Source organism: Phocoena sinus, chromosome 4, assembly GCF_008692025.1.
Source record: "Phocoena sinus isolate mPhoSin1 chromosome 4, mPhoSin1.pri, whole genome shotgun sequence".
NCBI lineage: Eukaryota > Metazoa > Chordata > Mammalia > Artiodactyla > Phocoenidae > Phocoena > Phocoena sinus.
The window spans coordinates 74267794-74293139 of NC_045766.1; the positions used below are offsets into that span (position 1 = coordinate 74267794).

The 25346-nt window shown below is 45.7% G+C and overlaps 2 protein-coding genes across 2 annotated transcripts in view; both read left to right on the plus strand.

Annotated features, from left to right (window-relative positions):
* The window catches only part of MUC13 (mucin 13, cell surface associated), a gene marked incomplete at its 5' end in the record, with an annotated part of 33008 nt that extends 23138 nt beyond the window's left edge, over nucleotides 1–9870 (plus strand). The window contains 6 exons of the mRNA XM_032629410.1: nucleotides 1672–1797; nucleotides 2139–2271; nucleotides 2930–2967; nucleotides 4559–4643; nucleotides 6795–6998; nucleotides 8584–9870. Of these exons, the coding sequence (XP_032485301.1) occupies nucleotides 1672–1797; nucleotides 2139–2271; nucleotides 2930–2967; nucleotides 4559–4643; nucleotides 6795–6840 (428 nt within the window). The remainder of the gene's footprint in view (nucleotides 1–1671; nucleotides 1798–2138; nucleotides 2272–2929; nucleotides 2968–4558; nucleotides 4644–6794; nucleotides 6999–8583) is intronic.
* A 12374-nt stretch (nucleotides 9871–22244) lies between these two features.
* The window catches only part of ITGB5 (integrin subunit beta 5), a 112269-nt gene continuing 109167 nt past the window's right edge, over nucleotides 22245–25346 (plus strand). Inside the window, exon 1 of the mRNA XM_032629316.1 lies at nucleotides 22245–22712. Within this exon, the coding sequence (XP_032485207.1) occupies nucleotides 22643–22712 (70 nt within the window). The 5' untranslated portion in view covers nucleotides 22245–22642. The remainder of the gene's footprint in view (nucleotides 22713–25346) is intronic.

The window sequence follows — 25346 nt, forward strand, 5'->3', positions numbered from 1 at the left end:
TCAGAACGTCTACTCCCCAGAAGATGAAATTGTCAGCAAGGCAAGACAAAAACCTTATCATAGGCTCTGCTTTGGGCTGAATGAGACTTCTAGCAAGTGTGAGGAAGTTGAGGATCCCCATCAGCATGGGGACTGACCACTCCAAGTGGTTGTCAGATGAAAATAACCAGTGCATTCTTCAAAATAAAGTTGGGGACCCTTGCAATTCTCTCATTTGGCTCTACTTAGTAACTGCCTTGGTTCTGAGCCCTGGAAGACTTGAAAGCATCTGGTCTCAGGGCTGAGAATTGCTCTTTTTTTGGACAACTCTTCTCAACGTCTCTCCACTCCGAATGAAGACCAGGCATGTGCTCTTAGGTACATTAGCAGATTACCGAATGAAGACCAGGCATGTGCTCTTAGGTACATTAGCAGATTACCGAATGATGCCAGCTAGAGATGGCCACAGGAGCATGAGCCGCCCAGCACATGGAAGGGAGAGCTCAGAACTTGTAGAGAAAAACACTTTTTCCTGCTCTCTTGCTTCTGCTGCAAAGACAGATTCTCTTTTCTGTGTCAAAAGTTGTAGAATCTCTTTCTCTGGTTTTTATTTAGAGGCATTTTCAAATGGCAGGTAATGAAGGAAGGTTAGTTACAGGTTTGGGATGTTTAGAAGAGAGTAACCACATATCTGTTCTACCTGCTCCTATTCTCTCCCCCTAATCTATTCTCAGACTCATCTTTTTGTCCCTAATGTCTTCAATCTGCTTCTAGACTAACATTCTTAAAAGATGGCTTTCTTATGCCATGCTTCTGTTCAGAATCTATCAATGGATTCTCAGGCTTGTAGGATAAAAGTCAGTATCTATAACCTGACATTCAAACCCTGCTATACCCATGAGTGAACAAAAGAACGATTACTTGCTGAGTATCTTATAGTGGACAATTGCATTTACATTAGTTCATTCAGTTCTCACAACAATCATGTGAAACAAGAATCATTAGCCCATTTCATAGATGGAGGGAACTTGGACCCACCACGAATTAAACATTTGAACAAAAAGCCCATGGCCAATCAACGGTAGAGCCAAGAGTTCTCACTTTTGTTCCTCCTCACCACACTGCCTCTCCCCTGCCCAAGTACAACTCCATCACTCCTGGACAAGAATACTTTACTTCTTTTCATGCCTTGTTTACTCCACTTAGACCTTGCCTCTCCTTTGACTGTTCAAATCTTCCCTATCTTTCAAGACTTAGCCCAATTTCCACCTCCTCCACGATGTTACCTTTAGCTACCTGAGCCCCTGAATTCCCACTGTACTTAAAGTCTGTATTACAAGTTGCTGGATGCGATTCTCTAAGGGTATAAACAGGTAACTCTCCAAAGATGGGGTCCAAAACTTATGCAGCTACTGTGTCCCTTGTGGAACCCAGCAAAGAGGTAGGTGCAAAAGAGACTTGGGACATCATTGCATTGCACTGGATTGAATTAATTTTAATTGAATAATGTAAGGAAATAGTTATAGAAGAGATCCACTGGGGAGTTGAATTTCAGAATCTCAGATTTTGATTGGTTGAATCCCAAAATGTGTCAAAAGGCAACAATATCCACAATGGAATGGGGTGCTTTCACAAGTTACCTTATCCATATTGTCTTGCTAAATATGTCTTTGATTTATTTGTGCCTCTTAGAGCAAGATCGGTGTGATTATTATGGTTGTGTGAAAGAGAAGGGGCAGGATGACTGCACCAATGGTTTACAATGTCAGTGCAAACCGGGGCTGCTGAGACCGAACCTACAGATCCCCCAGTGTGTTGGTAAGTGTTCCACCTGCTTCTAAATGTTCTTCATGCCTCCTCCACTCTCTCCTTTTGCATTTGCAAAGTACACACTTTCCTGCTCAAGTTTCCGTGTGCATTTCAGAGTCTGAGGGGTGTGAATTTTGGCTTTAGTCCTGTGGGCCTGGATAGGGCCTTGGCTAAGAGCTGGTGAGGAGGCCCACATGCCGCTTCACAGGGCGCACGTCAAGTGCAGAGCCACTGAGCACCGCGTTTTACCCAGAAAAAGCAACGTGAAAAAAATTGTATTCTGTGATGTGTCACTTTGGTGCTGAAGGGGTTGTTTCTGAAAATTACCCAGAAATCACTCTCTTTTGAAGCTTTGGGTCCAAAGTGTCCTGATGACTGCAACACACAGAACACACATAAGCAATGCCTAGTGAAGGACGGCCAGAACGCTACCTGCGTGTGCCTGCCAGGCTACAAGGAAGATGATCATGGGATCTGTGAACAGTAAGAGAAATCCCTCCTTCTGCATCTTGTCATAGCTGAAGCTAGGCAAAAAGGATAGAGCTTGTCACATACGTATGAGTTTAGGGTCTGGAAGTTGGTTCGCTGGCATAAGTTGGTAGGTACAGAGCCTCACCATCACCACCACCATCATCATCATCAGTTTTTGAACGTTCTCCGTGTGCTGGGAACCACAGCAGGTAATGCTTCTCATACAACAACAGTCAGGAATGTATTTATTCCCCATTTTCAGGTGAGGAAACTGAATCTCGGAGAATATAAATGACACGTCCCCACTCCCAGGGCAGCAAATACATGGCCGAGCCAGGTGGTCTTGCAGCCCGAGGGGGCCCCACTAAGCTCCATGCCTCTGGGACTCGGCTTCACCCAAACTGCTGAATCCTCCTGGCGCTCAGAAGATGGAGCGTTCAGTTGGTAGCAACTGGAACCACACGGGATTGTGTACCCCCTCAACCTTCCAGAGTGCCATGAAAGGCGCTCACCTGGAAGAATGGGAGCGTAAGGAAGAAAAGAGAAAGAGGAGACTGAACGGGGAGGAGAGAATGAAAGAAAGGTGCAAGGAAGACATGGAGGTTGGGTGGGAACTCTGACCTGCTCTCACAAGGCTCCTTACCATGGTCTCCTACTCCTTGTATTTTAGGTGTGCGTTTGGCTACAGAGGAGTTGATTGTGAAGACTGTGAGTAGAAGAGTCTTGCTTTGTTAATAAGCTTCTAAGAAACAGACATTGACCACATTCAGAATTCTGTCCGGTCCCCCAAAGTCTCTGGCTTGTTTCATAAAGAGAGAGAAAAATCTACCTGGAGTTTGTCTCCTGGGTCAGGCCACTCCATGCTCACCCTTAGGTTGTGGGCAGAGCCTCTCTGTTATGGGAAATAATAGAACTCAGCCCAAGAGGTGGGCTGGTGTCTCTGGACTTGTCCTAGGCCAAAGAAGTTTGTCCCAACATTATATTCATTTCCTACATTAGATTAAATATGCATTGTCTGCTACTAAAAAGGATAAAGACCAGTATATTCCAAAATGTTTATGTTCGCAGTAGAGCAGAACTAGAAACCAGACGTTCAAAATGCTCAAATCATCTTTCTGTCTCAGAGCTATTTTACTACTTTGGGATGTGTTGTCATAAATTCAGTGCCTGGTTCCCTCCCAGGCCCTACCGTCACCAGATTGGGACAATACTAACTGTATATTTTAAGTGATTTCATATTTTAAAATTTTATATAATGAAACTAAAAGATCAATGATCCAAGATGAAGGAATATTCCTGTTAGCCTCCCAGCCAGCCACAAAGTTAGTGATAAGAAATGCTTTTATTTCTACTGTATTTTGTTGTGAGGCTGGGTTTGCTAAGTCATTTCTTTCTTCTGGGCTTTCAGTGTCTACACCTATAAAATGACAAGTTCGGATCAGATAACCTTTGAGGTTTTTTCCAGACTTAATGGTCCCTTGCATCCTGGTTAGAGGTGACATATAGGGCAGTCATGTAGCAGAAAGGATCAAAGGGATCTAGAGCAGCACTGTCCAATAGAAAACGTAACACGAGCTTCAGATTTTAAAAGCTCTAAGTAAATTTTAAAAAGCAAAGAGGAAATAGGTGGAGTTGATTTTAGTAACATTTTATTTCACTCAATATATAGAAAATAATATTTCAATGGGCAATCAGTACAAGGATGATTAATGAGATATTTTATATTTTTTTCATACTATGTGTTTGAAATCTGCTGTGTATGTTAAAATTACACTTACCTGCCACCCCATAGCCATATTTCAAGAGCAACCAAACAAGCAGATCCAGAGGAGAAGGGGTGGTAATGAACCTCCAGTCTCTTCCTCATCAATTCCATCAAGCTCCTCTGTTAGGGGACAAATTAACTCCAACCCCGTTCCCCTAGTTTATCAGCAAAGTCCGTTCTGGCAGGCAGGCAAACCAGCAGAGGTAAGGAGGCAGTGTGGACCTCCGCTGAGATCTCACCCCCCACAAAGCCCAGGAAGGTCCTGCCACCACTGCCTCCTCTGTGCTTATGGGCTTCTTTTATCTGGCAAGGTTTGCCTCTTTGATTGGGTTCTGAAGACACAGTTTGTGGTGGGCAGACAGAGGGCTTAAAGGAGGTGAGCCCCCCACCCATCCTGGTCCTGGAAGAGGGGTCAGAAACCAGAGCCCAGTTGTCCTCTTGGCCAGGAACCACTGGGAACACATGTACCTGTGCAGTAGACAGTGGGAGTCTGCTTGGGGGAAGCCATTCCTACTCTTCTCTTTTCCCTTTCAGCATTTCAGCTGATCCTCACGATCGTGGGCACCATTGCTGGCATCCTCATTCTCGGCTTGGTGATTGCACTCATCTTCTCAGTGAGGTATGAAGTGTCCCTTTCCTGGGACACAGTGCCACCGGCATTACACTCTGGTTTCCAAACACGCCCAGCCTTTTCCTGGGCAAGAGAGAAAAGTAGGCAAGGCCTCTCTAATACCATTGCCCTTTTTGTCTTACCTGAATTTTCTTCTGATTCTATAAGCTACACATGATCACTGAAGAAAATAGAAATTGTGTAAAGGAGCAGACTAAAAAGTCACCCACAAAACCCACCACCCTGAAGCAACCAACATTTTGGCATACATCCTTCCAGGTTTTCGTGCTACTTTTTAAATGAAGTATATATGTAATTTCGTATCTTTTGTGCTTTAAAAATTTTTTTTGTGAGGTTTGTTTTTGCTTAATACTATAAAGTGACATAGCAACCATTTTCTGATGTCATTAAAAAACTCTTTGGAGTTCAGGGGTTTTCTTTTGAGCACAAGCCACCCATGTGCTTGGCCCTGCAATTAAACCTTTATCTGCTCAAAAACAAAACAAACAAAACACTCTTTTGTTAGCAGTATTTAACTCCATTGATGTTGTCAAATATGATTTTCATTAAGTCACTCCCTTGCCCCAGGACCTCGCTGCAAATAGCCTAACGTCCACCTTAACTGAGTCCCCTGGGTTTTAAGTAGAAACGTTACCTCTGCATGGCCTTTTCTCAGCTGTGCCTTAAATGCCCTTCTTAAAACTTAAGTAGGGTCCATTGATTTATTCTACAACAGTTAGATAAAGTTCCCTCCATTATAGAGACGGAATACTATCATCTATTCCATTCCTAAAATGTGCCAAGTGAGGAGCTACTCTGATTTTTAAAGAAAGCTACTTTTTGAAAATTACCTTTAGCTAATATCTTATATTTTGGCAAAATAGGTTTTCTTTTGCACTGTAATGCGAGAGGATAAGAGTTTACATTCCTAAAATATTTGTTTCTTTTTTTCTTCTTTTACTCCATTATGATAGTAACTCTTCCCCAGAGACTTGATTATAAGGATGCCAAGCTGGGAACGGGAGAACACGACTTTCCCTTTTCAGGGGTGGGGGTGTGGGGGACAGGACATGTGACTCTGGAGCAAGGCTGCTTCCTCCACAGTGCCCGGCTCACTGCCCAGTCTCCAGGGTCCTCAGGGACTGTGATAGAGCTTGTGCCCCTTGAGAGCCTCGGTTCTCGTTCCCCTTCCTGCTGCAGAGCCCGTTTGCTCTTTGCTCAGCCACAGATTCATGACTCTTGGAGCTCTCCAAGAATTATAATTTCTTGCCCATTCCAAAGGGAAGGAAGCCTCTTGTCAGTTACCTTAGATGGGAGTGCTGTCACAGGGCAGGAACTCCGTGGCGGGCTGGGCTGACCGTCAGGGTCACCAGGTGAGTGGGTCTTCCTTTCTGACGTTCCAGTCACCCCAGGACTGCCCTGTGGCCATAATGGATGCCTCTGTCCCCACTACCCATATTCTAACAGGGCAGGACTGTCGCTGCAGGCCAGAAGGAGAGAAGGGTCATGATCAGAGTTAACTGGGGGACAGGTGCCTCCCTCACCTGCAAGTCCATCCACGTGGCTTTGAATGCCTACACTTGAGGTCCTTGAGGGCCCACAGAACAACGTGGGAAACTCCTATTTCTCCTTAAGACCTTTATGCCTTGAACTCATTTTGTTCACTGAGGTGCTTCTGTAGACATTGACTTTGCCTGAATGAGAAATTGTACCACAAATCATATTTTTCTTTGACTTTTATTACCACCTCCATAAATAATTCAAAAGCACACTGAAAAATACTAACATTATTAGCAAAATGTAAATGGGACTGGAGGAATTAGATGTAAACGTTGGAATCAGGGTCAACGTTCTGGTTTGATGGTTACATGGAGCTTATGAGGAGACTTAGGGAATCTACACTGATGAAGTAATGAAGTATTACCAGTAATGGACATCAGGTCTGCAGCTTATTCTTAAATGGTTCAGAAATGTTTAACAGTCGGGGAATCTGGGTGATAGATGTATGGGAGCTCTGTGTAATTTTCTTTTTTTTTGGTAACTTACAATGTAAATTTGAAGTTATTTCAAAAATTTAAAACATTTTGAAGAAAAAATATTAACTTTTGCTTCAGGAACTTGCTGCCATTGTCAGACCCTAATTCTTCTTACCGATTACAGCTCAAAGAACAAAAGGAGGAAGTGTGGAAGAACAGAAATTGATTGAGGAACGATTTTCAAAATCTGAAACTGCAGAATACCAGCTTTAGCAATCTAGGAGCAGACAGGATCATCTCCCTAAGATCAACATGAACCTGCCCAAAGAGAGTCAGACACAGAATCCCATATGTAATCCCGGGTGGTGTACCCCGCGCAGACTATTAGGTGAGTCTTTGCATGCTTTCTGTTGCCTTTGGCAGAGTGAAAATGCCCCAGGGCCGACTTGGGACCTGGCTGTTGTATCATCAGCAGCCCTGGCTGCCCAGTAGACTTTTTTTTCATCAAAAGCTATTGAAAGTAGCCACCACTTGGTCCCCTAACACTGACCATCTATGTGACTAGTACACACCACTTAATTATTTGTTCATCTGTTTCCTCAGCTATAAAAAAGGAATCTTAATTCACATGCCCTTAAGGTCTCCTTAAATGATATGTTTCTTGGGATACAACTCAGTGGTTGTGATGACAATCCCAGACTGCTGAAGGCCTAGGACCTAGGGCAGGCCTGGGGAGGACTGGTTGATGTAACATGGTTCTGTTTACATGGATCCTTTCCAGCCAGCCCACATGAAGGCAAGTCTGCTCCTTTCTCCTCCCCGCCCCACCCAGACCAACAAGGCCACCCGATCAATTTCTAAAGCAACAAGGCAAGTGAGGCCGATAATATTTTCTTTCCCTTGGGAGGACTTTCAAGGCAAGTAACTTGTCCTTGTTAGATTTGTTTTGGAGAATCGTAGCTGGCATTGCTCAGTGTGACCAAATGAAATACTGAAAGGAGAAAGCCTGTCAGAGAGGACTCCCTTGGGGAGGAGTGACAAGACAGAAGGGAGAGGAAATGTGGCCAGAGAAGAGAGAGGGGGGAGAAGAGAGGAAAGGAGAGAAAATGACTTGTTTGAAAGAGGAAGAGTGGGGAGAAAGGGAAAGAAGGAGGGGTGAGGTATCCCCAGGAGAGAAGAAAAATAAAGAGGCTAAAGAGAAGGGGGACCCAGGAGGGTGGTAGAGGGGGCCGGGGAAGGGGAGCACAGTATCCCCACTCCCCGTGTGTGAGCCTTGCTTCTGCAGGCGGCCCAGGTGAGCAGGTCATCCTTTGTGGATCTATAACGCACTTTGAATATTCTGGGAAAATCTGACTTATTTTTAGTTTGAAATCCCACGGTTGATTTACGTATCAGCTTTCCTGCAGTCATGGAATCTAAGTGTTCCATGTGTGCACGAAGGGATGACTTGCACGAAATGCGCCGTGTGGGGTCGGACACGGGGTCTAGCCAGCAAGAGCCGAGATGGACCTCCCTTTGTTCCTACATGAGGTGAACCTTAACCATGGAACTCATTTCAAACCTCCCTTTCCCACAGTGGAGCCCTTACTTCAAGTATAACCTCTGAAGAAAGCCCTTTAGTGGCTGAGCAGGCATGGGACTTTAGAATCAGGACAGACCTGGGTTCACAGCCTGGCCCTTCCTGCTACGAGCTGTGTGATCTCAGACAAGTTATTTGACTTCTCTGGGTTTGTTTTTCTCATCTGTGAAATGGTTAAAATGAAGCCTACCTCAGAGGGTAAATATCAAATAAGCCAAAATGCATAAAGAACACAGCACGATGGGTTCTAATTTGAATAATAGTATTCAAATTGTGTTAATTACAATAATGTTAATCATTTATGAACCTAAATTTTCTCATATGTTTCTGTTGGAATACTTCTTTTTCTAAGAGTTTTTTCCCCCTCTCTTTCTCTCTCTCTCGTTTTGTCTAGAACGGTAAAAATTTGGAACCATCCATGGCCCCTCAACCCAACGTATGAGCTTTTATTTTGAGTGTTTCAAAGACTGATGGAGAAGGGAGCAGCCATGAAGGTCTGGCCTTTGGTATTTCCTCTTCCATCCAGCCTCTCTGAATGGAAGTTGTGACTGGTTTGCAATGAATACAGCTTGTTTGCTAACTAAGTACCTATGAAATTAAATGCACATAGATGCTATTAGTAAGCATCTATACTTAAGACAGTTGAATTGCTCCAATCAGTACAATAGTTAGGTTTTTTTTTTCCTGGCCATGCAGCAGTAATCATTCTATCTATCTAGAGGGAAGCTCCCCAGGATTTTTCACTCCTGAAAGAGTCTAGAAGAGTGTTGCTTTGAGTTGATACCCTGTAGATAAGTGACGTATTCTGGGAGACTCTGACACATCAGCTGTGGAGGTCCCAGGAGATGGGAGGACATACCATCCTTGAAGATGCTCAGGTTCATTCTCTGGCAAGTTAAAACAGGGAAGCTCCTTCTTTTCCTCAAATGTAGGGATTTCATTACCCTTGAACTGCCAGAAGCTTGTGACCTGGGTTCAAATCAAGAGGACAGATAAAAGAGACAGGTCTCTTAGCTTTTTGGGAGCAGTTACTGGCAATCCAGGGCCTTCTTAATGTCAACTAGAAGGCCTGAACTAGAAATGTCCTCTGCAGGGGTACGTTCTAGAGGGTTTGAAATGCCGGTAGGTAGGGGAGTCAGTGGGAAAAATGTGACCAGGAGAAGGAGGAACAGAGGTAGAAGGAAGCTGGGCTGGAAGCTGAGTAAGGGAGAAGGTACCCAGGGCCCACCTTCATCCTCAGTATTCCCCTCCTCAATGAGCAAATTGGGCATTTCCTCTAATTCATGCCTACCCAAGATTTAGAACCTAGGAGAGGATGTGAAGAACAGAGCCCCCAGAGCAAGAGCTTGAAGTCACTTTGAATTGTAGACATTCTGACCGGCTCATGGTGAGAGAGGAGCTTGTGCTCTGGATCCAAATGTTCAGCCTCGTGATACAGACTCCAGAGGTATTCCCCAAAGCCTCAGCCTTCCCTGGGACAGAGCTTAGCCGTGGTCACTAACACACACAACAGAGCTAAGAATGGGGGCAGCCACCTCCAGCACAGGCTTTCTTTAATGTTAGTAGTATCCTTGCTTATGTCTAATGTCTGTTCTCTTTGCAAGTTATTTTTATTTGTTGTTATTATTTGTTCTTAGACTGTTAACTATTAGCAGTAACAAATAAAGTGGTCTTTAATAGATGGTGTCCTCCCTTGTGTTTGGGACTCTGGGTGATGCACATAGCAGTTAAGTTTCACTTTCAATAGCAGGACATGACACATGGTAAACCGAATTGATTAACATCTGGCTCATTAGGGGCTGTTGGATTACCCAAGGTAATTTTTTTTTGTCATGGAATAGACATTTTTGGCTGCTTCCCCAGGCGTATCCCACAACCCTTCCATTTTGAAGCAACCAAGCATTTTGGGTGGGATTGATCCGACCCCTAGCTCCAAATGTAGGCCTTGGTTGGCCCAAGCCAATCAGTGGAATCCCATGCCGGCTTGCCAGTGATTGACTTAGCAAGCATATGGCACAAGTGGATATGATTAGAATAAATCTCAGATGTTGGTAGGAGGCTTGGAGGAGGAGAAACTCATTCTGGAGAGCGGGGTTGAGGATGTGAGGCGTCGAACTGCTTCAGTTTTGCTGAGCTGACACATAGAGGAGGGCAAAGCTGAGAGAACCATGGAAGAATGGAGCTGGTGCTCTGATCAGACCATCCCTGAAGGCTCTGGACTTTACTATTAGGACAGTTTGAGTAGTTGCTTCTGTTTTTGCAGGTGGAAGCATCCTCACTGATACAGCTTGTGATTACTCTTGTGTTCTCAAGGCTAGCTGGTGAACATAATAAAAGAAACTCGTATGACCTATTAATGCCCACAGTAAAAATATTAGTCAGCAATCAATAGGTTAACAGAATTAATGAAGACATAACTTAAAATTGGCTGACCACTGTATACTTGACATCACAGTCTCTAGTTCTGACCTGCATGTTACCTCCTTTACGTTTGAAGATGATTCTGATTTAGTGCTAAAAGTAGGCTATTTGAAACCTCTTTTCTTTCTTTTTTTTTTAAAAAAATTATTTATTTATTTATTTGGTTGCACCGGGGTCTTAGTTGCAGCAGGTGGGCTCCTTAGTTGCGGCTCACTGGCTCCTTAGTTGTGGCATGCAAAGTTTTAGTTGCAGCATGCCTGTGGGATCTAGTTCCCTGACCAGGGATCGAACCCGGGCCCCCTGCACTGGGAGCACAGTGTCTTATCCACTGCGCCTCCAGGGACAGTCCCTGAACCTCTTTTCTAAAGAGTCCCCACCTCTCTCATGGCCCTCTGCACTACACCATGTCAGTTTCCATCACTTCTCAAAGGTCCTGGGCCATACAGAACTCTGGGGCTTCATGACCAGAGTACATCCGTTCTTGGGTGAATTTCATTGCTATTGTTTGAAAAAATAATGCTCCAAATATGTATATGTGTAATAGTTATGGAAAATGGCTTTGCCTCCAAAGTTGCTTTTGATCTTACATAATAGGACGTGTAATTCATTTGCTTCCGCTCACTGGGACCGTTTGCAAAGGTTTTCTAACTGACTGTCCTGCAACTTCGCAGGACTTTCTAAGATGTGAATCTGATCATGATACGCCCTTGCGTAAGGCTTTCAGGGGTTCTCCACTGAGAGAATCAAGTTCAGAGATTCAAGCCAGATCTCTTGTGGCTCAAGTGCTCCAGAGTTGCCTCTCCTCCCCCGTCCCCACTCCCACTACCCCCGCAGTGCTCTAACACTGGCATACCTGCTGTTCCCTAAACATGGCACCTCCTCCTACCCCAATTTTTTGGAATTTATTTTACTTTTTTATACAGGCAGGTTCTTATTAGTTATCTATTTTATACTACCTCCATGTTTCTGCTGTGCTGTGCCCTGCACTTGAAATGCCCCTTTCCTTCAACTGCCTAATAAACACCTCCAACTGTCTAGATCAGCTAAAACACCATCTCTTCTGACCAGCTTTTTCGAATCCTCCCCTTCTCCACACAGCCCTCTCAAGCAGAAGTATCGCCTCTCTCATGTCAGCCGGGTCCTGGAACTCATTTCCCTGGTAAAGAGGTCCTGCATGGTAAGTCTGTGTTTCCTTCTCACCCAGCACAATGCCTGGCATAGAATATTAAATAGTTATGAAACAGTATAAAGCGGGACTCTTCCAGCTCAATCTTGAATGTTCATTATCTTGATGGTGGTGAAGGTTACCACGGTTATAGCAAAACTTAAATTACAAACTTTACATATGTACAGTTTATTGTATATATACCTCAATTGAGCTGTTTTTTTTTAAAGTGGAGTGTGGACACTCCCGCGGGAGCCTCTCTGACCTTGAGGGAGGCATCCTCTAATCACTGCCCTCAGACAGCACAGGAGCACATACGTGTCATTCTGCTGATCTCTGCTTCAGCCTGAATGCTCTCTGAGGTCAATCGTTGGGTAAAACCAGCTGGGGATGGACCATTGCCCCGACGGCAGCAGGTCTCGGCTGTACACTGGGAGTCACTTGAGAAGATTTAAAAATCACTGATGCCTGGGTCCCATCCCAGAGCGCTTCATTGGTCTAGAGCATCCGGCTGGGTTAAGCTCCGCAAGTGCTTCGAATGCGCAGGGGGAGTTTGAGAATCTAACTACTCTCGACCAGCGCTTGGCTCCTTGAGGTCAAGCCCCAGATCACATCATTCCCATTCCTTCCCCAGAGATTCTAGAAACCAGGAATCTATTATGCATAAGAAGCTTCAGTGGTCTCTGAGCTTCCTTATGGAGGAGGAGGTCAGTCGTCCAGGTGGCATCAACACCAAAGGGGCAATTTTACCCCTGAACTACCCACCACCCTCTTCCTTCTTCCTAGCCGCTGGGCAAATTCTGCAGCCAGTAGGTGGTGCTGTCTCCTATGGCTTGCAAAAACCCACTTCCAGTGGGACAGCTGTTTTAAAAGCCTTGTTGGAAATCATTCACTTTTAATGCAACAATTCTAAATAATTCCCCCTTGACTTTTTCTTGGTCTCTTCATTCCTTGCTCTTGTGCCAGGGAAACATGAATGTTATCAGTTCACTCTTGTTGCACATTTGCATAATTTTTACTGGATCATTAGAATCATACATTGTTTCTTTCCAGTGGCCCTATAATAACTTAAGAATTGAAGTAATGTTAATGTCATCTGAATGATGCATAAAATTTGGTACAATTATTCAGATAATCAATGTTTTATTTAATGGCTTTCCAAAATAAAAAAGAAGATAAATCAATTTGCATTGAAAAAATTCATCATTTTAAGTTTAAAAAAAAATGCCACCAGTGGGAGATTTCTAAGATCATCAGCTTTTATGAGGTGATCAAGGTCTGGCTGGATTTTTTAGAGAATGAGGTTGGGAAGAGCTCTGGGGCACAGTATGGGGAGCTTTTCTTCAACCTCCAGGTTGTGACATGTGTGCACTTTTATTCAAAGACAAAGCTTGAGCAAACCACAAAGGCTTCATTATTCCTGCTGGCTCAGGAACATTTTCTGAGCCCACAATCAGAACATGTGGTCTAATAAAAGAATTCTCTCCTGCTTCCAGATGACAGCCAGTTTGAAAAAACAATAATAATAGTAGTTAATATATTATGGAGTATTTAATATAGGCCAGGCACAATTCTTCCTTTCATTCTCACAATAATTGTGAGGTAATACTATTATTACCTTTGTTCAATAGTTGGGGAAATAGAGGCAAGAAACTTGCCCAAAGTTTTATGGATAGTAATTAGCACAGCCCTCTGTCATTTAATGCCAAAATATTAACGTATGTAGGATATTTCAATGGTTCGTAGAGACTATGAGACATATATGTGAAACTGAGAGTGTCCTATATTTACTAGGCCTGGTGCCAGATCTTCCTGGAGCGTATAGGTTAATGGGCCTTTATTACCCAAAATGAAAAATTCTGTCCTTACGTCATTGTTCAGATTTCAGAACATATTCTCTCCATTAAAGTAATTCATCTAAAATCATCTGCAAAATGCCTGCTGTGCATTACCGATGGCCCCAGCTGTGGCTGTGGCTTCCCTCTCTGTTTGGGTGCGGGGCCTTCAGTTTCTCTCTAATGAAAAGTCTCTCCATTCTCTCTCTGCCCAGCTGTGGTATCCTGCCCATATGTGGTGACAGAGGAATCCTTGAGGCTTCTTTCCTTATGCTGGAAACAATAACCTCCTGACAGGGTCCAAGGCCCCGCTGGGTTGACACTGGACACCTCCAACCCCCACCCCTGCTTAGTACCACCTTTATCAGCCAGTCCTTCTCTGCTCCTGAGCTTCTGGAGAAAAACCCTCTGTCTTATTTCTCTGGTATGTAGAAGGTTCTCAACAAAACAAGAAAGAATGAAGGCCCTATTTCAGTGAAGTAACATCCTCGAGCAAGGAATATCCTGGACTATGGAAGCAAAGAATAGAATTAGGGCAAAACAAGAGAAGGCTCCAGATTATAATAGGGTCGATTGTCCAAATGTCTATTTGTAATGTCACTTTTGAGGTATTTTGTTTTTAAGCTTAGTCCATAACAGAAAGCCTCTCTTAGCCAGCCCTAACCAACCAGCGTTACCATTTTCTTGAGAGGAATTAACTTATACAATACCCTCTAAGTTGTACGTAATTCTTATTCCATAATAGAATGTCTATCATTTTACACTAATCTTTTAAAATTTTCTATTGGTATTATTCTAAGTCTCAAGCTTAAAAACAAGACACACACCCCAGCAGGGTCAACACAAATAGACATTTGGACAGTGGACTGCATTATAGTCCGGAGACATCTGTCCTTGCTCCTGGGTGCTCCTCATGAGCCCTCTGCTCTCCTCTACGTGGTGATCCAGGCTCTTTCCTGCTACGGCTTCCTCATTTTGAACATGTTTCTCAAGGTCATACTGCACTCATCTACATCAATCTACCGGAAAGGGAAAAGCACGGAGGATCACGCAAGACAGATTTTATGGGTCAGGTCTGGTGTTAACACCTCTCATCTTTTCCCACATCACATTGGCTTAGAACTTAGCCACATAACTACACCCAACACACCCAGGGAGACAGAGGAATATAGGGGAGCTCCATGTCCAGGAAGACCAGGAAATGGGTGCTTTGGGAACAGCTATCCCGTCTCTGGTCCTCTCCCTCCCTCTACCTTACAACATTATGTCACCCTTCAAGATTCTGCATAAATATCACAATTCCATCCCTAACCTAGAGCAGTATCTAGCACAGAGTATACACTCAATAAATATTTGTTTAAAAAATGAGGCATTCCACAAATACTTTCTTTTAAATTTATTTTATTGAAGTATAGTTGATTTACAATGTTGGGTTAGTTTCTGCTGTACAGCAAACTGATTCAGTTATACATATACATATATATTCTTTTTCATATTCCTTTCCATCATGGTTTGTTACAGGATATTGAATATATTAATAGTTCCCTATGCTATACAGTAGGACTTTGTTGTTTATCCCACAGATACTTAAGTGCCTACTCTCTTAATTCTCAATTAAGTCAGAGAATCAGTTGTGCCGTAAGCAAGTAATTTCAAATTCAACTCATCTGATAGAGGAAGGACCAAGCCCTTTGAGAACATGGAGGAAAACGTTCTATGAACATCAGTTCTGGAAGGCTTGAGCTGGGTATGGAAAGGGGAGTCAAGTTTACTAGCTGGAAAGAGCAGGAACATGACCATCTATGGAGAAGAGACATGATGTGCAAAGGTGAGAATGTGTTTGTGAGGATGCGTGTTGGGGCCAGGCTCTGAAGGGCCTTGTGTGTTGCATGGTCGTCTGGTTCCTGGTGTGCTGATCTTTCAGTTATACCAACTGTGTGCCCTACCTGCTTTTTCTGAAGAGAAGGCTGAACAGCTATACCTAATAAGGCATTCACTCAGGTTCTGCCTTCTTGTGTGGAGACAGTTGCAATGCCCTCCCTGGTCCCTTTGGAAGAAGGGAGCCCAGCTATCTCAAGTTATACTTTGCAGGTATCCTGCTTTGGGTCTGGCTTGGCTTTGTCCTTCAGCTACACTTGGAAAACACGATTTGGGTGCCCTAGTCTGGGGAGTCACAGATCTCCACAGCTAACTACACTTCAGCCTACTGACCTAAGGGTAAAAGGCCCTGCGTTTGCTGTTAATTGTGGTTTGGGCATGAATGTTACAAGGGTAGCTATAAAGCATGGGGCTCCATGTAATGAAAGGTCCACTGTGCCCCTGGATGGCCACCCTGTATCACATAACATGACTTAGAAGAATAGTGGGTCAAAGCTGTCACCCTAAGAAATCAGGTGGGGACCCAATTTAGGAAGTACAAGGCAGATTCAATAAACAATTATTAAATGCCTACTGTGTGCCAGGTATTTTCAGATGTATTTGCTAATTTAACCTGCATGTAAATATTTTCTGAAATGATCACAAATAAGACCAATTATGAGAAAACATTGCACTTTCGAAAATATTAAGATATATTTCTTTTAAGTACACTCGAATTAAGACTATGTCATAGTCATAGTGAAGATCAGAGTTCCATTCAAAATGAGGCAGCTGTGATAGAACAGAAAGAACTGTGGACCTTGGAGTCAGGAGCTCTTGGCTCTATCACTTTTCCCTTCTCTAAGCCCCAGCGTCCAAATGGGGAGAATGAGGTATGTTTTACAGCATTGATTTGTACTGTAAATACCTGATTGAACTATAAATACTTGGCTGGACTCCATTCTCTCTGAGTGTGGGGACTTTTTGAACTGTGCTTGTCTTTGTGAGGAACCCGGAAACTATACTCCTAGAGTTATATTACAAAATATGATGGCTTCTAAGCTGGGGAGGGGCCTACACCTGAGCAACGAGGCTCTTAGCTCCTGTACCTGAGCTGACTGCTATGCTAGACTGAGAGCAGAACTCCCATGAGATGAACTCAATGCTGCCAGGCTGGCCAGCTGTGGTTCCTCCCTACATTGTCCTGACTTTTAAAGCCAAGTGTGGCCTCTAGAAGGCTTGTGAGTCTGAATACTGAGTTGACCCTCGGAGGAACCTCTGGTGGGTATTGCAGGCATCGTGTTTTATTGTATCGTCTCTGAAATGTTGGAGCAGATAGTGGCCTATCTCCAGTGAGGCTGGGGAAGTGGAAACTACCAAAGAAGGAACTTAGGTTACATGGAATGAAGAACTCGCTGTGATTGATGATTAAACAATCAGAGTAGATTAGCCAGGGAGCTGATGGGGGCTCCTTGGGACATCCCTTAAAGAGGTGAAATGGTCATTTTCAGAGTCTACTCTCGAGACAGGCCCTCACAATCTTCCCACATAGTGAATGTGTTCAACTAAGTCCTGTATCCTATTAAAGGGCAGTAGTTTTTTGAAGGACAATTTTTAGTTGGTAGAACAGGTTATGTAAACCAGAGCCTGCTGCCAAGTGCCAAACGCATTTGAGTTCACAAGCAGTAATTATAGAGCCAGCTCTGGCATGGACCAGATCCTTTGCTTTCCAGCTGAGCAAACTGAGGTCCAGAGAGGGGCAGGTAATTGCATGGCTGCTCAGCTAGTTGATAGCACTGAGGCCTGGAACTGAATTCTTCTGAGTCCAGATTTATAGTTTTTCTCTACTAGCAATTAAATATGAAGAGCTATAGTCTACAAAAGGTGCAGTAGCCCCTGTACACAGGCCGAAGTTGGGTCCCGGGCTGGAGGCTTTTTGCAGGCCTGTTGGCCCTTGACTTCTGCAGACCTGGTCCTTCAGCAAGCTGCTCAGCTTCCACGCCCCCATCACACCCCCAAACCTGGCCCCCAGAAAGGGGTAAGGGTCAGAAGCTTGTCCTACCTTTTGAAAAGCTGTTGAATTCCTAGCTCCAGCATTGTCTGAAGGACCACTGATAGAGCTAAGAAAAGGCAGAAGAGAAAGGCAAGATGAAAGTGGGGGGCGACACGGAGGGGATTGTAGGTGAAAAGGAGGATTAAAAAAAAGTGGTACTCAAGTGGCCGAGGGCAGAATGCTAGCTCAGCCTCCAAGAGCATTCCCAAGTTCCCGCCGCTTCCTTCTGCTCTTCAGATATCACCCTTGCCAACGTCTATGGTGTTCACTTCCCTCTATCCCATCACGCTCCCCTCATTCTGTGGCATTTCTTCCCAGGCCACATCTGCATGGACCATACCTGTTCTGTGCTCCTTCCCCATTCCCTACTCACTCGTTTCCTGGTGTTTACGCTAGAAGTCTCTAGATATGATTAAAAAGGGGTATGTGTGTGTGAGTGTGTCTGTGTACTTGTCTTCATTCATTGTACTTTTTAGTTAAATAACTGGAAAAGCATCTGTGCCCTTTAGGTGGTATAAGATAACTTCTAGGAAAAGAGAAATAAATTGTAATGGTTTTGCCAGAGTGGAAAAGGGGCATTTAGAGGAAGACTCTAGCAGTCTCCTCTGGGTCTAAGCTCTACAGGCAATTTTAAAGAAAAGTTTTCTAAAAAGGAAAAAAAAAAAAGGAAAACATGCCAAAATTCATTGAAAAATATCACAACTTTTACTGTAATTTTATTAATGGACACTGTTTTAAAATATTTCAGTTCATGAAAGCTGGAAAACATATATTCCCTCCAGAATATATAATCTTAAAAATATTTTCAAAACTAACCTTTGAAAATTGGTTACAGAAAGATATAATAATTCATAAGCGTTTTCAAAATTGATAATTCTATGAGTAGAGAGGTTGAAAGCACATGACTTATTTATCGAGGGTGTGCTAGCTGCTCCATAAATAAGGTTAAAATGTTTGTATGTGCTTCTTAGCTTCAGAGAAATGGTACATTTCTATGACTTACATTTGTACATTAAAAGCAACAACAACAAAGAGAAACACCTTTCCTCATTGTTGAAAATTTCCATCAAGACTTGTTTTGTATTCCGTCTCTCAATATGAAATTCCACCCGTCTCAGCTGTCGCATGACCATGACGTCCATGCTTAACCCCAAAATAAACAAACAAAAATTGCTGAGAGATCTACTATATGCCAGTTAACATAATAGGCTATTTTCACCAAAATGGAACCCGCTGTGCTCACCATGGCCTGTCATCTGCCCATCTCCTGTGTTCATCCATTATGTGGATGGTGCCTTTAGGTCTGTCCTTGGCCGTCCTGTACGGGCTGCAAACTCTGAGGGCTGTCATGGGGAGTATTTTTTCTTAACCAACACCACGTCACATAGGGGGAGAAAAACCTATAAAGAACATTTTCCTATAAAAAAGAATATAATTTTATATTTTTAAAATAAAAAGTTAGGGAGTTCCTGGTGGCCCAGTGGTTAGGATTCCGGGCTTTCACTGCCGTGGCCCAGGTTCAATCCCAGTCAAAGACTGAGATCCCACAAGCCGTGCAGTGTGGCCAAAAAAAAAAAAAAAAGTGAAAATTAACATTAAAGAAAATTGTATAGATGTTTCATAGCCCTATCAATTGCTACAAAAGAATTTTATAATATTCCGTCATCAGGGTCATTCATTTCCGGCACTGTGACAAACCCCAGGCATGACTATTAAAAGCAGGGTAAATTAAGCATATTCCCTAAACTAAGGTGAATACTGTAGGGTTGTTGTCTTTTCCCCCTCCACCTTTTCCCCCTGCATATTACATCGCAACTATGTATCAGTAAAAGACTCTTGACCTGGATTATAGATCGAATTGCACAGTACGACTACTCGTCGTGCGAGTGAATTAGCATGTAAGTCTGAATTATGAAATAGAAAAGTTTTAACTAATCCGATTTCAAGTTCTTTGAAATCATGGTAAAATACACCTAACACAAAAGTTACCATTTTAATAATTTTTAAGTGTACAGGTCAGTGGCATTAAGTATTCTCACAGTGTTGTGCAAACATCACCACGATCCATTTTCAGAACTTTTCCATTATCCCAAACTGAAACTCTGTACCCATTAACTAATAACCTCCTGTTTGCCCCTCTGTCCAGCCCCTGGTAACCTCTTTGATCCTTTCTGACTCTATGAATTTGCTTATACATAGAATCATACAGTATTTGTCCTTTTGTGTCTTGCTTATTTCACTTAGCATAACGTTTTCAGGGTTCATATGTGTTGTGTAACATGTGTCAGTATTTAATTCCTTTTTAAGACTGGATAATATTCCATTGTATGCACATACTGCATTTTATTTATCCATTCATCTGTTGATGGATATTCGAGTTATTTCCACCTTTTGGTGACTGGGAATAATGCCACTATGAATGTGGGTGTATAACCATCTGTTTGAGGCCCTGCTTTCAATTCTTTTGGGAGTTGGGAGATGGAGTTTGTGGATCATATGGTAATGCTATATTTAACTTTTTGAGGAATTAATCTTATTTTAAAACTAATAAGAAACATAAAATTCCTCTGGGTTATCTGTGTTCAAACCTTGAGATGCAAACTCAGTGCAACCCGCAGCCTCCTTTGGGCCCAGAAGCTCAGCAATGATCAGAAATGGGATGCTGTGGAGGCAGCCACAAAGGGAACTGTGCCAGTGGCTGTGGGAAGCACCGATGGAGGCCATCAGTGCACGCTGACTTTGCCAGTCAGAGGAAGTCAAAGCATTTAAGAGGCACTTCCACTCTCCAGCTTAGTACAAAGAATGAAGGATGACGGGACAAGAAAAAGCCACAAACCAGAAAACAAAAGCTTGGGAGGAATTAGAAGAGCCGTCTATCCTCTCCAGCCTAGTTCCGAGATAATGGAATGTGGAAGAATGTTGTCATCACTTGGGCTTCAGCTGTTTATGGCAGGTCTGGGCAGGTTGGAAACCGCCAGGTGGGACAGGAGGAGGGCAGATTGGGTTGCAGCACTTTCCAGGTGCAGTCCAGGTAAACAGGGGTGTGTGTTGGGTCTGAACAGTAAAGCGCCATGTTGGGCTGGGGAAGGTGATGCACAGATCAGACAACACAAGGCCTAAACTTAGAGGATGCTTGATAAATGCAAGATTTGTTTGTCCTTATCAATGCAATATTTACCCAGTTTCTGCAACTTAACTTTCCTTGCATCTAATCCATCCATCACATCCCTACCAGAAAAGTCTTAAAATCACCACTTGGCACTGACACCTCCCAGTTCAAACTCTTTCACTGGCTGCCCATTAGTTATAATCATTGCCTCTCAAGCTTGGATAAAAGTAGCCCCAAGGCCATTCTGCTGAGGCAGAAAGACCCAAGATAAACCTGGGGCAGGCCCTGCAGCACAAAGTTTACTGGAAAATGTTTGGGGACAAGCATAACTCTTCCATCAGAATAAACGTGGGGAATATTTAGAGTACGATGACACTTCCATGCAGTTTAAGCATAAAACACTGTCCTTCAAGTAGAATTTGGAGCTTGGCCTCTATGCACACGATGCCCCAAGGAGAAGTTTATTTTCTCTGGCAGTAGGGCACCACCCTGGTAGAGTGTAGGGTGGGAGTGCACAGTTAAACTCCAGCTCCCTAATCTGGGCAGTTAGAACTAATTGCCCACTCAGAGCCATCTTGCCAACTGGTTCCTGATGTGCAAAGTTCAGATCACTTTTCTCTTTACTGCTTACTGCTTCTGTTTTTAGTCGAAGCATTCTGAACTTTTGGACGATGCATCCAGCTCTGTCACTTCTCCTGGCAAGTTAACCCCTTTGTGCCTCAGTTTTCTCATCTGGATAACAGTAGGGTTGTGGGGAGGATTTTGTGAATTAACAAGGTAAGTATTTACATTTCAGTTCCTGGCTAGCTGTGTGCTTTCTGTACTGTACGTGTTAAGGCATCCTACTATTATTTCCTTCTATTGGTACATGAAGGCTGCCTCTTCTCCTGCTGCCTATAAACCATTCCAGTCTTAACCCACTCATCGTGGCCCAGCCCAAGCCCACCTGGTGCTTTGCACGTGCTGTTAGGGGAAGCTCCCCACCCCCGCCCCTTACAGTCAATTTTAGAACCAGCTCAGGTGTAAAGGATAAGGTGAAAACCTGAGCATCTGTTCTTCAGTTTATTTGTTCGGCTTCACGGAAACCGCCAGCGTATCGACATAAGAAAAACGCAGAATAGTGACTATTGGCCAGTCTCGAATCCGCGTAAGGGGCAAAACTTTAATGAGGGAGGGAAAAGTGCGTTTTGTGTGTGTCTCCACGCCCCACGTGCCCTCACTTCCCCACAGAGCACGTCGCCTCGCGGTAACACTGGCCGGTGCCTCCGTCCCTCCGGCGAGCGCGGCTTCGAGAGGACTAGACTGCCACGGCACGATTCCCCGCTCCCCGCCCCGGACCCGCTCTCTCTCCTTAAATCCAGCAACCCCAAGTATAATCTCGGCTCACCCGTGGAGCGTGCCCCTCCCCCTTCCCGTAGCTGCTAGGGAAGCAGGGCCAGACGCTACCCCAGGATTTCGACCCCTGCCCAGGCCGCCAGGTGCGCCGGAAGCAACTTCCACCTGGATGCCCTCGGCCTCCCGTGCTGGCCGGTCCCCGGGAGGGGCGGAGCTCGGCCCGCCCCGCCTCGCCGTAAGCTGACCTTGTGGCAGCCGGGCGGGGGCCGGGACGGGGAGAGAAGGGGAGGAGTAAGGAGAGGAGGAAAGTGGAGCCCCGCGGGCCGGAGGGAGAAAGAAAAGGGAAGGGGCGGAGGCGACGGGCACAGTGTACCGGCGCGCGGGGGAGCCTCAGCCCGTGGTGCGTCCAGGAGCCGGAGTCCTCCCTGCACAGAGCCGCCCGCCGGGACCGTCCCGAGCGGCGACACCCCGGGCGTCCCGGCCGGGGAGCCGGCGCAGCGGCGGCCCCGGGACTCGGCGGCAAGCGCTGCGGGAGGGATGGTGGCGGCGGGGCGCGGGCCAGCGCAGCCGCCCCCGCCTCCCGCCAGGCCGCGGCCCCCGGCCCCCTGCCCCCGCGCCCCGGCCGCACGTCCCCGCGGAGTCCGCCGCCCGCGCCGCAGCTGAGCCGGTCGCCCCACCATGCCGCGGGCCCCCGCACCCCTGTACGCCTGCCTCCTCGGGCTCTGCACGCTCGTGCCCCGGCTCCCAGGTAAGCCGTGCCGCTGGCGGTGCAAAGAAACTTTGTGGCGCACGGAGCCGCCCTTGGCGTCTCGGAGGGGCAGGGCCCCGGGCCGTTGTCTGAAGGTGGGAGGCATCCTCGGGGCACTCCCAGGTGGCGAGCCGCTGGGGACGGCCTGGTGGGGGGGCTTCCGAACTGCGTGCGCCACCCCGCGCGCGGCCCGCCGCAGCCCCGCAGGGCGGTCGTCGGCCTCCGGTCCCCTCCCGGGCGAGGAGGAGCCTTCCTGAGTAAACAGCCCTGCCCGTCTGCTGACCCAGCCCGCGAGCGCCCGCGCCCATTGCGCGGGGAGGGCCGCCGCCAGCCCCGCGTCGGGATCTGGGTTCTGCACTCGCGGCACAAAGCGGCCCTTGTGGCCGGCCGGGGGCGGCCGGGCTGCTGGGAGGCGCCGAGTGATGCCACCGGTACCCTGGTCCCGGGGAGACGAAGGGCAGCTGGAGGCGCGTGATCCGGAGTCTTCGCTGGAGCCAAAGCGTGGGGGCCAGGGCTACTACTCCCGAGGGCTAGTCTCCTGGAACCGCTGGTGTTCAGGCCCTCGTAGCGAATCCTAGAGTTTCACCGCGCCTAGGCCAGCCGCCTTCCTTTAAAGATGTAACCCCCTCTTTCCTCCCCCAAGCCCTCGCATACCCGAGGGGAGACCCGCGTCCCAAACCACAGCCCCACCTGGGAACCAAGCCCCAGCTGGAACCTCCCAGTCTGATTCCTTCTGCCAGGCTTTATCCCGGAGTTTACAAACACCCCGAGCAGCACACTCCCTTAATTCTGGAGGATTGATTCTGGAACGGAGGGCGGGGGGTGTGCAGTTGCACTCGCGCGATACTGCCCGGGGTCGGCGGCTGCGTGAGGAGCCCTCAGTTACCTGCTTTAAGTTTTCGGAGTTGGGAGGGGGCTGGATGTGGCAGTTGGGAGGCCACAGCGGAGGGATGCTCTGTTGGGCGCTGGGGCTGCCGGGCAGATGAGCTACCGCCATCCCATCCCCCCTCCCCCAAACGCAGGAAGCGCCAAACTTTCTCCTTTCCCGTAGGAGATAATTGTGTTGGGATGCTCGATTCACTTTCAAGCCCGAGATTCTTGATTGCTCTCGTGAAGCAACTGTCTGGCTGCGAGGGAGGGAAGGACTGTCCCCTGCCGTGTCTCATTTACATGAAGGCAGTGGAGGTTTCTGTCTGAGAGAGAGGAGAGGTCTAGGCAAACAAAAACTTTCTTCAAGGCCTAATTCAAACTTATTACTGTAGCAGGTTTCTTTTTTCACTCCAGAGCTTGGGGTAGATCACCGGTTTCCAAACACCCATCTGGCAACCAGTGCCCATTGCTGATGTTTTCATGGGTCCCCAGGGAAAGGCAAAGAGAAGGATGTATCCTGTGTCACACACAGGAGTATATCATTGCCAACAGCCCCCTGCTTCCCAAGGACTGTCCTTTAATTTGAAATTATGTCTTTTTTATTTTTGGTGGGAAAACTTTTTAATAATTTGTAATGATAATAGAGAGTGGTTTTCATTTTGAGCAAAAGAAAAAGTCTGGCAGTCCTATATACATTTTACCTTCTCTTTTTGTTTTCTTTTTAAATCATAATGATCCTAATAATCTGTGAAATCCAAAAGTTTGGGGACTGCTGAAGGAGATGACTTCTTAGTTTCCTTACAGTTTGACATTCTGATTCTAGTAAAACCTTAAATACTTCCAGTTGCAAATAATTCTTTCAATACATTATTTTCCATTTGCGTTGTGATTTCTGTTTTTCAAAGTTTGTATACATCTTTCATCTGTGTGTTTAATCCATCAGGAAATAGACTTCTAATTTAAGGGGGCTCACTTCAAACAAGTCCCTGGCAGGCTGACAGCCCCCATCCCAGGGTTATCTGCTCTCCTTATTATCCCCTTGCCGAGGGCCTCCAGACAGGACCCGAAGATGTGGCCTTCCCACATAACCAGGGAAGGGTTTCTCTGGGGTGAGGCCCTTGATCTTTGCTAAGAAGGAGGGAGGAGTGTGGCATTGATCGGGCTGTGGAACTGGAGTCACGTTTGCTATCATTGTTTATTAAAAGGAAAAAAATCAAATGTTCTTCTGGTGAATGTCCTGCACGCTAGAATGCTGGAAATCCTAGGAGAGCCCTTTATCCTATTTACTGCACTCCTCTTGGCAGCACTCCCTCCCCCCATGATTCCGTGGTCTACGCTGGGGCTGTTGGAATTTGGCCTTGGGTTTGCAGCCCTCCTCAGGTAACCAGGCAAAGGTTCAGAAATGCAAACAGGGGGTTTGGTGTGTCGGCTGCTGTTTACCCTAGGTATTTACACTTTAGCGCCATCATCCTTGAATTAGGGGGACTTTCAATAAAGGGGATTGAGGCAGAAGAGGGCAGGGCCTAATTAGCTCTAATTAGTATTCCTCTCCTGCTTGTTCTCCATGCTTATTTAGCTACTGAGGCAACGGAGAATTAAAATATCTAAGTAGTTGGCAGAAGGCCCTTTGTGCCTGCCTACCCTGGTAACTACTTTTTCTCCTCCAGCCAGCTCATGGAAACATTCTGAGAAGTTTTAACATCGTGTGGGACGATTACACAGTACTTAAACGATGGTGCCCCTTTCACGTGGCGGTGTGCAGCT